Source organism: Ascaphus truei, chromosome 5 (genome assembly GCF_040206685.1).
Source record: "Ascaphus truei isolate aAscTru1 chromosome 5, aAscTru1.hap1, whole genome shotgun sequence".
Classification (NCBI taxonomy): domain Eukaryota; kingdom Metazoa; phylum Chordata; class Amphibia; order Anura; family Ascaphidae; genus Ascaphus; species Ascaphus truei.
In genome coordinates this window covers 1,317,611-1,330,502 of record NC_134487.1, presented here as the reverse complement: position 1 = coordinate 1,330,502, position 12,892 = coordinate 1,317,611, and the positions used below count along the sequence as shown (strand labels likewise).

Here is a 12,892-nt window from a genome sequence, read left to right as displayed (position 1 = left end):
CCCTCCCCCTATAACTGTCCTGTACCTATCTCTCCTCTATTACAGGGACCCCTCCCCCTATAACTGTCCTGTACCTATCTCTCCTCTATTACAGGGACCCCTCCCCCTATAACTGTCCTGTACCTATCTCTCCTCTATTACAGGGACCCTCCCCCTATAACTGTCCTGTACCGATCACTCCTCTATTACAGGGACCCCTCCCCCTATAACTGTCCTGTACCTATCTCTCTCTATTACAGGGACCCCTCCCCCTATAACTGTCCTGTACCTATCTCTCCTCTATTACAGGGTCCCCTCCCCTTGTAACTGTCCTGTACCTATCTCTCCTCTATTACAGGGACCCCCCCCCCTATAACTGTCCTGTACCTATCTCTCCTCTATTACAGGGACCCCTCCCCCTATAACTGTCCTGTACCTATCTCTCCTCTATTACAGGGACCGCTCCCCCTATAACTGTCCTGTACCTATCACTCCTCTATTATAGGGACCCCTCCCTATAACTGTCCTGTACCCATATCTCCTCTATTACAGGGACCCCTCCCCCTATAACTGTCCTGTACCTATCACTCCTCTATTACAGGGACCCCTCCCCCTATAACTGTACTGTACCTATCTCTTCTCTATTACAGACCCCCCCCCCCCTATAACTGTCCTGTACCTATCTCTCCTCTATTACAGGGACCCATCCCCCTATAACTGTCCTGTACCTATCACTCCTCTATTACAGGGACCCCTCCCCCTATAACTGTCCTGTACCTATCTCTCCTCTATTACAGGGACCCCTCACCCTATAACTGTCCTGTACCTATCTCTCCTCTATTACAGGGACCCTCCCCCTATAACTGTCCTGTACCTATCTCTCCTCTATTACAGGGACACCTCCCCCTATAACTGACCTGTACCTATCCCTCCTCTATTACAGGGACCCCTCCCCCTATAACTGTCCTGTACCTATCTCTCCCCTATTACAGGGACCCCTCCCCTTATAACTGTCCTGTACCTATCTCTCCTCTATTACAGGACCCCTCCCCCTATATCTGTCCAGTACCTATCTCTCCTCTATTACAGGGACCCCTCCCCCTATAACTGTCCTGTACCTATCTCTCCCCTATTACAGGGACCCCTCCCCTTATAACTGTCCTGTACCTATCTCTCCTCTATTACAGGACCCCTCCCCCTATATCTGTCCTGTACCTATCTCTCCTCTATTACAGGGACCCCTCCCCCTATAACTGTCCTGTACCTATCTCTCCTCTATTACAGGGACTCCTCCCCCTATAACTGTCCTGTACCTATCTCTCCTCTATTACAGGGACCCTCCCCCTATAACTGTCCTGTACCTATCTCTCCTCTATTACAGGGACACCTCCCCCTATAACTGACCTGTACCTATCCCTCCTCTATTACAGGGACCCCTCCCCCTATAACTGTCCTGTACCTATCTCTCCCCTATTACAGGGACCCCTCCCCTTATAACTGTCCTGTACCTATCTCTCCCCTATTACAGGGACCCCTCCCCTTATAACTGTCCTGTACCTATCTCTCCTCTATTACAGGACCCCTCCCCCTATATCTGTCCAGTACCTATCTCTCCTCTATTACAGGGACCTCTCCCCCTATATCTGTCCTGTACCAATCTCTCCTCTATTACAGGGGCCCCTCCCCTATAACTGTCCTGTGCCTATCTCTCCTCTATTACAGGGACCCTCCCCCTATAACTGTCCTGTACCTATCTCTCCTCTATTACAGGGACCCCTCCCCCTATAACTGTCCTGTACCTATCTCTCCTCTATTACAGGGACCCCTCCCCCTATAACTGTCCTGTACCTATCTCTCCTCTATTACAGGGACCCTCCCCCTATAACTGTCCTGTACCGATCACTCCTCTATTACAGGGACCCCTCCCCCTATAACTGTCCTGTACCTATCTCTCTCTATTACAGGGACCCCTCCCCCTATAACTGTCCTGTACCTATCTCTCCTCTATTACAGGGTCCCCTCCCCTTGTAACTGTCCTGTACCTATCTCTCCTCTATTACAGGGACCCCCCCCCCTATAACTGTCCTGTACCTATCTCTCCTCTATTACAGGGACCCCTCCCCCTATAACTGTCCTGTACCTATCTCTCCTCTATTACAGGGACCGCTCCCCCTATAACTGTCCTGTACCTATCACTCCTCTATTATAGGGACCCCTCCCTATAACTGTCCTGTACCCATATCTCCTCTATTACAGGGACCCCTCCCCCTATAACTGTCCTGTACCTATCACTCCTCTATTACAGGGACCCCTCCCCCTATAACTGTACTGTACCTATCTCTTCTCTATTACAGACCCCCCCCCCCCTATAACTGTCCTGTACCTATCTCTCCTCTATTACAGGGACCCATCCCCCTATAACTGTCCTGTACCTATCACTCCTCTATTACAGGGACCCCTCCCCCTATAACTGTCCTGTACCTATCTCTCCTCTATTACAGGGACCCCTCCCCCTATAACTGTCCTGTACCTATCACTCGTCTATTACAGGGACCCTCCCCCTGTAACTGTCCTGTACCCATCTCTCCTCTATTACAGGGACCCTCCCCTGTAACTGTCCTGTACCTATCTATAACTGTCCTGTACCTATCCATCCTCTATTACAGGGACCCCTCCCCTATAACTGTCCTGTACCTCTCCTCTATTACAGGGACCCCTCCCCCTATAACTGTCCTGTACCTATCTCTCCTCTATTACAGGGACCCCTCCCCCTATACCTGTCCTGTACCTATCCATCCTCTATTACAGGGACCCCTCCCCCTATAACTGTCCTGTACCTATCCCTCCTCTATAACAGGGACCCCTCCCCTATATCTGTCCTGTACCTATCCATCCTCTATTACAGGGACCCCTCCCCTATAACTGTCCTGTACCTATCTCTCCTCTATTACAGGGACCCCTCCCCTATAACTGTCCTGTACCTATCTCTCCTCTATTACAGGGACCCTCCCCCTATAACTGTCCTGTACCTATCCCTCCTCTATTACAGGGACCCCTCCCCCTATAACTGTCCTGTACCTATCTCTCCTCTATTACAGGGACCCCTCCCCCTATAACTGTCCTGTACCTATCTCTCCTCTATTACAGGGACCCTCCCCCTATAACTGTCCTGTACCTATCTCTCTATTACAGGGACCCCTCCCCTATAACTGTCCTGTACCTATCTCTCCTCTATTACAGGGAACCCTCCCCCTATAACTGTCCTGTACCTATCCCTCCTCTATAACAGGGACCCCTCCCCTATATCTGTCCTGTACCTATCCATCCTCTATTACAGGGACCCCTCCCCTATAACTGTCCTGTACCTATCTCTCCTCTATTACAGGGACCCCTCCCCTATAACTGTCCTGTACCTATCTCTCCTCTATTACAGGGACCCTCCCCCTATAACTGTCCTGTACCTATCCCTCCTCTATTACAGGGACCCCTCCCCCTATAACTGTCCTGTACCTATCTCTCCTCTATTACAGGGACCCCTCCCCCTATAACTGTCCTGTACCTATCTCTCCTCTATTACAGGGACCCTCCCCCTATAACTGTCCTGTACCTATCTCTCTATTACAGGGACCCCTCCCCTATAACTGTCCTGTACCTATCTCTCCTCTATTACAGGGAACCCTCCCCCTATAACTGTCCTGTACCTATCCCTCCTCTATTACAGGGACCCCCCCCCCCTATAACTGTCCTGTACCTATCTCTCCTCTATTACAGGGACCCCTCCCCTATAACTGTCCTGTACCTATCTCTCCTCTATTACAGGGACCCCTCCCCCTATAACTGTCCTGTACTTATCTCTCCTCTATTACAGAGACCCCTCCCACTATAACTGTCATGTACCTATCTCTCCTCTATTACAGGGACCCCTCCCCCTATAACTGTCCTGTACCTATCTCTCCTCTATTAAAGGGACCCTCCCCCTATAACTGTCCTGTACCTATCTCTCTATTACAGGGACCCCTCCCCTATAACTGTCCTGTACCTATCTCTCCTCTATTACAGGGGCCCCTCCCCCTATAACTGTCCTGTACCTATCCATCCTCTATTACAGGGACCCCTCCCCTATAACTGTCCTGTACCTATCTCTCCTCTATTACAGGGACCCCCCCCCTATAACTGCCCTGTACCTATCTCTCCTCTATTACAGGGACCCCTCCCCCTATAACTGTCCTGTACCTATCTCTCCTCTATTACAGGGACCCCTCCCCCTATAACTGTCCTGTACCTATCTCTCCTCTATTACAGGGACCCTCCCCCTATAACTGTCCTGTACCTATCACTCCTCTATTACAGGGACCCCTCCCCCTATAACTGTCCTGTACCTATCTCTCCTCTATTACAGGGACCCCTCCCCCTATAACTGTCCTGTACCTATCTCTCCTCTATTACAGGGACCCTCCCCCTATAACTGTCCTGTACCTATCTCTCCTCTATTACAGGGACCCCTCCCCCTATAACTGTCCTGTACCTATCTCTCCTCTATTACAGGGACCCTCCCCTATAACTGTCCTGTACCTATCTCTCCTCTATTACAGGGACCCCTCCCCTATAACTGTCCTGTACCTATCTCTCCTCTATTACAGGGACCCCCCCCCCTATAACTGCCCTGTACCTATCTCTCCTCTATTACAGGGACCCCTCCCCCTATAACTGTCCTGTACCTATCTCTCCTCTATTACAGGGACCCCTCCCCCTATAACTGTCCTGTACCTATCTCTCCTCTATTACAGGGACCCTCCCCCTATAACTGTCCTGTACCTATCACTCCTCTATTACAGGGACCCCTCCCCCTATAACTGTCCTGTACCTATCTCTCCTCTATTACAGGGACCCCTCCCCCTATAACTGTCCTGTACCTATCTCTCCTCTATTACAGGGACCCTCCCCCTATAACTGTCCTGTACCTATCTCTCCTCTATTACAGGGGCCCCTCCCCCTATAACTGTCCTGTACCTATCCCTCCTCTATTACAGGGACCCCTCCCCTATAACTGTCCTGTACCTATCTCTCCTCTATTACAGGGACCCCGCTCCCCCCCTTAACTGTCCTCTCCGTGACTCACCTTGTCAGTCCGATCCTTCTGAACACCGTATTTCCCCCCAAACCCTTTGGCTGCGTCGGTCTGAGAGGAATGTTTCCCAAGCTCTGCCCTGTAATCGTGCCCCTGAGCACTCTGGGAAGTACAACAGCACGAATAATGCAGCAATTAACGGCATGAAGCTCACCCCCTCGTCACAAATGGGTCTGTTTCTTACTGTCCCTCATAGTGCTGTCACACACTGACACTATGTACACATCTGTCCAACATACTGTCACACACTGACACTATGTACACATCTGTCCAACATACTGTCACACACTGACACTATGTACACATCTGTCCAACATACTGTCACACACTGACACTATGTACACATCTGTCCAAAATAACACACTGACACTATGTACACATCTGGCCAACATACTGTCACACACTGACACTATGTACACATCTGGCCAACATAACACACTGACATTATGTACACATCTGGCCAACATAACACACTGACACTATGTACACATCTGTCCAACATACTGTCACACACTGACACTATGTACACATCTGGCCAACATAACACACTGACATTATGTACACATCTGGCCAACATAACACACTGACATTATGTACACATCTGTCCAACATACTGTCACACACTGACACTATGTACACATCTGGCCAACATAACACACTGACATTATGTACACATCTGGCCAACATAACACACTGACACTATGTACACATCTGTCCAACATACTGTCACACACTGACACTATGTACATATCTGTCCAACATACTGTCACACACTGACACTTTGTACACATCTGTCCAACATACTGTCACACACTGACACTATGTACACATCTGGCCAACATAACACACTGACATTATGTACACATCTGGCCAACATAACACACTGACACTATGTACACATCTGTCCAACATACTGTCACACACTGACACTATGTACACATCTGTCCAACATACTGTCACACACTGACACTATGTACACATCTGTCCAACATACTGTCACACACTGACACTATGTACACATCTGGCCAACATAACACACTGACATTATGTACACATCTGGCCAACATAACACACTGACACTATGTACACATCTGTCAAACATACTGTCACACACTGACACTATGTACACATCTGGCCAAAATAACACACTGACATTATGTACACATCTGGCCAAAATAACACACTGACATTATGTACACACCTGGCCAAAATAACACACTGACATTATGTACACAGCTGTCAAACATAACACACTGACATTATGTACACATCTGTCCAAAATAACACACTGACATTATGTACACATCTGGCCAACATAACACACTGACATTATGTACACATCTGGCCAACATAACACACTGACACTATGTACACATCTGTCCAACATACTGTCACACACTGACACTATCTACACATCTGGCCAACATACTGTCACACACTGACACTATGTACACATCTGTCCAACATACTGTCACACACTGACACTATGTACACATCTGGCCAACATAACACACTGACATTATGTACACATCTGGCCAACATAACACACTGACACTATGTACACATCTGTCAAACATACTGTCACACACTGACACTATGTACACATCTGGCCAAAATAACACACTGACATTATGTACACATCTGGCCAAAATAACACACTGACATTATGTACACACCTGGCCAAAATAACACACTGACATTATGTACACAGCTGTCAAACATAACACACTGACATTATGTACACATCTGTCCAAAATAACACACTGACATTATGTACACATCTGTCCAAAATAACACACTGACATTATGTACACATCTGTCCAAAATAACGCACTGACATTATGTACACATCTGGCCAACATAACACACTGACGTCATGTACACATCTGTCCAAAATAACACACTGACATTATGTACACATCTGGCCAACATAACACACTGACACTATGTACACATCTGTCCAACATAACACACTGACACTATGTACACATCTGGCCAACTAAACACACTGACGTTATGTACACATCTGGCCAACATAACACACTGACATTATGTACACATCTGGCCAACATAACACACTGACATTATGTACACATCTGTCCAACATAACACACTGACATTATGTACACATCTGTCAAACATAACACACTGACATTATGTACACATCGGCCAACATAACACACTGACATTATGTACACATCTGTCCAAAATAACGCACTGACATTATGTACACATCTGGCCAACATAACACACTGACATTATGTACACATCTGGCCAACATACTGTCACACACTGACATTATGTACACATCTGGCCAACATAACACAATGACATTATGTACACATCTGGCCAACATACTGCCACACACTGACATTATGTACACATCTGTCCAACATAACGCACTGACATTATGTACACATCTGGCCAACATAACACACTGACATTATGTACACATCTGTCAAAAATAACACACTGACATTATGTACACATCTTTCCAACATAACACACTGACATTATGTACACATCTGGCCAACATAACACACTGACATTATGTACTCATCTGTCAAATATAACACACTGACATTATGTACACATCTGGCCAACATAACACACTGACACTATGTACACATCTGGCCAAAATAACACACTGACATTATGTACACATCTGGCCAACATAACACACTGACATTATGTACACATCTGGCCAACATAACACACTGACATTATGTACACATCTGGCCAACATAACACACTGACATTATGTACACATCTGGCCAACATAACACACTGACATTATGTACACATCTGGCCAACATAACACACTGACATGTACACATCTGGCCAACATAACACACTGACATTATGTACACATCTGTCCAACATAACACACTGACATTATGTACACACCTGGCCAATATGACACTGAAATCATTCATTGTAAGGAGGTGGCACAAAACAGTAGTTGAGTGACGTTGGGACAGACCCAGGAATCTTTGTAACATCTCCTTGTCACAGCATGGGAGATATTTTTACTTTTCACCTTTTTTTCTGCGCATTCTTTTCTGGACTGTTCTAAAATATTCCCTGTTTCTCATAGGAAGTGATTTTTGGGACCCCAACACGTAGATCAATTCAGGTAGATCACAACATGTGTCCATCTCAGGCTCTAACTCCAAGCCCCTGGATATCACCTGTTTTGTCCCGCAAGACTCTGGTCTGGGGCCCCTACTCTTCTCAGTGTTCATCAATGATCTTTCCACAGCTTGTAAGGAAGCCTCAATACTCATGTATGCAGATGACACCATCTTATATGCACACAGCCATAGCCTCTCCGACCTTGAACACGTACTTCAATTTGATTTTTTGAGACTTGAAAATTGGATTTCCCAAAACAAACTGTTTTAAGACACTGAGAAGACTGTAACAATGGTATTTGGGACCAAGGCTAAATTTCTAAAGCTTCCAATGACCGAGCTCCATATCAGAACCAACTCTAATACTATCCTAGCCCCTGTTACTAGTTTTAAATATTTGGGCATATGGTTTGACTCCCATTTAACATTCGGGATGCACATTGATACCCTGACATCCAAGACCTATGCCAAACTAGGGGTACTTTACAGGAACAAATCCTCCCTAAGCTTGCTGGTCAGAAAGCGTATCGCACAGCAGATGCTAATGCCAATTATCGACTATGGGGACATGGTATATGGCTCAGCCTCAAACCCACCTTAGCAATCTTGACATCCTCTACAATTCAATATGCCGCTTTGTTCTCCAATGCAACTACAACACACATCACTGCGAAATGCTGAAAGAACTAGATTGGCCATCACTTGAGTCTAGGAGAAAAGTTCATCTTTCCTGTCTTGCCATCAAATACTTTCTGGGCAAGCTACCCGCCTATCTAGACAAGCTCCTCACCCCTACTGCTGCGGCCGAGTTTATTCGAGCATTTGCCCGTTCTCGGCCGCAGCAGTAGCCTGGCGCGCGCCGGAGGGTGACGGGCGCGCGCCGAAGCAGCGGAAGAGCGCCCTCCGATCGGGGCGCTCTCCCTCCCGCTGCCGGGTCTGCCGGGTCCCCCGGAACCCCCTGCCGCCGTCCCCCACATGCTCACCCCCCCACCCCCCCCACACACACACACACACACAAACACACACACAGAGAGCACGCGGCTCTCCCCTCACACAGGCCGCTCCCTCACCCGGCGCTCCCTGCCCTCCCTCCCAATGCCCTTTGCCCCCCCTGACCTCCCTCCCAATGCCCTTTGCCCCCTGCCCTCCCTCCCCCTGACCTTTGCCCCCTGACCTCCCTCCCCCTGCCCCCTGCCCTCCCTCCCCTTGCCCTTTGCCCCCTGCCCTCCCTTCCCCTGCCCTTTGCCCCCTGCCCTTTACCCCTGCCCTCCCTCCCCTGCCCTTTGCCCCCTGCCCTCCCTCCCCCTGCCCTTTGCCCCCTGCCCTTTTCCCCCCTGCCCTCCCTCCCCCTGCCCTTTTCCTCTTTGCCCCCTGCCCTTTACCCCTCTGCCCTTTGCCACCCTGCCCTTTGCCCACCTGCCCTTTGGCCTCTTGCCCCCCTCCCTGCCCTCTTGCCCCCCTCCCTGCCCTCTTGCCCCCCTCCCTCCCTGCCCTCTTGCCCCCCCTGCCCTTTGCCCCCCTCCCTCCCTGCCCTCTTGCCCCCCCTGCCCTCTTGCCCCCCCTCCCTCCCTCCCTGCCCCCCTCCCTCCCTGCTCTCTTTCCCCCCTCCCTCCCTGCCCTCTTGCCCCCCTGCCCTCCCTGCCCCTCCACCCCTCCCTGCCCTTAGCCCCCCCGCCCCTCCATGCCCTTAGCCCTCCAGCCCCTCCCTGCCCTTATCCCCCCTACCCCTCCCTGCCCTTATCCCCCCCGCCCCTCCCTGCCCCCCGCCCCTCCCTGCCCTTTGGCCCCCCGCCCCTCCCTGCCCTTTGTCCCCCTGCCCCTCCCTGCCCTTTGGCCTCCCGCCCCTCCCTGCCCTTTGGCCCCCCTGCCCCTCCCTGCCCTTTGCCCCCCCTGCCCCTCCCTGCCCTTTGCCCCCCGCCCCTCCCTGCTCTTTGGCCCCCCCGCCCCTCCCTGCTCTTTGGCCCCCCCGCCCCTCCCTGCCCTTTGGCCCCCCCGCCCCTCCCTGCCCTTTGGCCCCCCCGCCCCTCCCTGCCCTTTGGCCCCCCCGCCCCTCCCTGCCCTTTGGCCCCCCCGCCCCTCCCTGCCCTTTGGCACCCGCCCATCCCTGCCCTTTGGCACCCCTGCCCCTCCCTGCCCTTTGGCCCCCCTGCCCCTCCCTGCCCTTTGGCACCCGCCCATCCTTGCCCTTTGGCACCCCCGCCCCTCCCTGCCCTTTGGCACCCCCGCCCCTCCCTGCCCTTTGGCCCCCTGCCCCTCCCTGCCCTTTGGCACCCCCGCCCCTCCCTGCCCTTTGGCCCCCCCGCCCCTCCCTGCCCTTTGGCCCCTCTGCCCCTCCCTGCCCTTTGGCACCCCTGCACCTCCCTGCCCTTTTGCCCCTCCCTGCCCTCTTGCCCCTCCATGTCCTTAGCCCCCCCGCCTCTCCCTGCCCTTTGGCCCCCCTGCCCTCTTGCCCCTCCTTGTCCTTAGCCCCCCTGCCCCTCCCTGCCCTTTGGCCCCCTTGCCCCTCCCTGCACTTTGGCCCCCCTGCCCCTCCCTGCCCTTTGGCCCCCGCCCCTCCCCTCCCCTCCCCTCCCTGCCCTCTTGCCCCCCCTGCCCTTTGGCCCCCCTGCCCTTTGCCCCCTCCCTGCCCTCTTGCCCCCCCTGCCCTTTGCCCCCCCACACCTCCCTGCCCTTTGCCCCCCCCGCCCCTCCCTACCCTTTGCCCCACCCGCCCCTCCCTGCCCTTTGCCCCCCCCACCTCTCCCTGCCCTTTGTCCCCCCCACCCCTCCCTGCCCTTTGCCCCCCCCCACCCCTCCCTGCCCTTTGCCCCCCCCCACCCCTCCCTGCCCTTTGCCCCCTCCCCCCACCCCTCCCTGCCCTTTGCCCCCCACCCTCCCTGCCCTTTGCCCCCCACCCTCCCTGCCCTTTGCCCCCCCCACCCCTCCCTGCCCTTTGCCCCCCCACCCCTCCCTGCCCTTTGCCCCCCCCACCCCTCCCTGCCCTTTGCCCCCCCCACCCCTCCCTGCCCTTTGCCCCCCCCCACCCCTCCCTGCCCTTTGCCCCCCCCCCCACCCCTCCCTGCCCTTTGCCCCCCCCCCCACCCCACCCTGCCCTTTGCCCCCCCCGCCCCTCCCTGCCCTTTGCCCCCCCCGCCCCTCCCTGCCCTTTGCCCCCCCCTGCCCCTCCCTGCCCTTTGCCCCCCTGCCCCTGACTGCTGAAAGGAAGTGACATCATCTTGTCCGATGCTACCGTGGCCATCTTGCTTCCTAGCAAATCCTGTTCTTACTCCCCTGACAGGAAGTAAGCCTTGCTTTGGACCTCATTGCCAGCAGCTGCCTCTGGCCTTTAAGTAGCAGGCAGTTGCTATCCACTTTGCTCGTGCAAAGCAGTTTTACCTTGTTCCGTCTGAGTTCTGCCGTGCCTTTGTTTCGCCTGCTGCCTGCCTCAACCCCAGAACCGTACCTGACTACCCCTGCATCCCAGGCCTCTGATCCTAGGCCAAGGTCAGTGTATTACTCCCTACCTCTGCCCTGCAGGTCCGTATCCTGTCCTGCAGTCAGCAACATTACAATTTGTCATCATAACTCTGTGCCCAGGACATGCGTGAAAATGAGACGTAACTCTCAATGTATTACTTCCTGGTAAAACATTTTATAAATAACATTTTGAGAGAGCACTCCCAGGATAAACCCTGCATCCTGCCCTGAAAGCGGAGACATCCGCGGATCGTGGGATTCAGATAAAATTCAGCAGACCACACTCCAGAGGGCTTGAAAAATATGTGAAGGTTTTATGTAGGATCAACATTTGGGTCCTTCCATGGACCTTTGTCAGTATGATCCTACATAAAACCTCGAAGCTCAAATCCACAGAGATAGAAGCAATCAACGATCAAAAATGTATAGCGATATACATAGCGTGACAAGATTATGGGGGCAGTACTGTGATTAGTATCCAAGGGAAGACAAAGAACGAATGGCTAAAGGAAAGCCCTTCAAAAGCAAATCGCTGGCGTGCTCGCCACGGAAAAATAACATACAGCATTTAATATGAATCATTACAATATAATAATATTAAGGTGATGGGGTGGAAAATATTCCCACAGAAAAGGGATAAATAATAGGGCAGATTCAATGCAAATAATGCTTCAATTAACAGTAACTAGCTAGTTAGTAACAATTAGTAACAGCGGGACAGGGAAAAGATTATCTAATAGGGTGGGCAACAATCAGATATAATGTATCTCCACCTAATTAGAAGAATAACAGAGGGTGAGAGGTCTAATCTATCACATAATCATAGAGCAGTAAAGTATATGTGATACGGAGAAGTGCCTCGTGTATAACAGGTGCTTAGAAACTATTGGCTAATTAATAGCGCCGCAGTGTGTTAGAATAAATCTAACAGGCCGTGCTGTGCTGGGGTGGTGCTCGTAAGTAACCGAAATGTCAGTACTGATGTCTGTACGTATATCTTTATTTATATAGTGCCAACAGTGTACCCAGCGCTTTACAAAGACAATACAGAACACAGAACCCCAGCAAGCTCTTTTTGGGAACCCCTGAGCCTGTGGTTCTGTGTTCTGTTAACCCATTCTCAGCTGTTCCAGCTGGTGGAGGTTAGTGGCTCCTCCTTCCCAGGGTTTAAGCCCCTCCCCACTTCCCTAGTTTG

The 12,892-nt window shown here is 51.6% G+C and overlaps 1 protein-coding gene across 1 annotated transcript in view; it reads right to left on the bottom strand.

Moving 5' to 3' along the window:
* Positions 1 to 12,892, bottom strand: part of LOC142494329 (uncharacterized) — a 194,946-nt gene that overhangs the window by 112,639 nt on the left and 69,415 nt on the right. Inside the window, exon 5 of the mRNA XM_075598888.1 lies at positions 5,099 to 5,209. Coding sequence (XP_075455003.1) covers positions 5,099 to 5,209 — 111 coding nt within the window. The remainder of the gene's footprint in view (positions 1 to 5,098; positions 5,210 to 12,892) is intronic.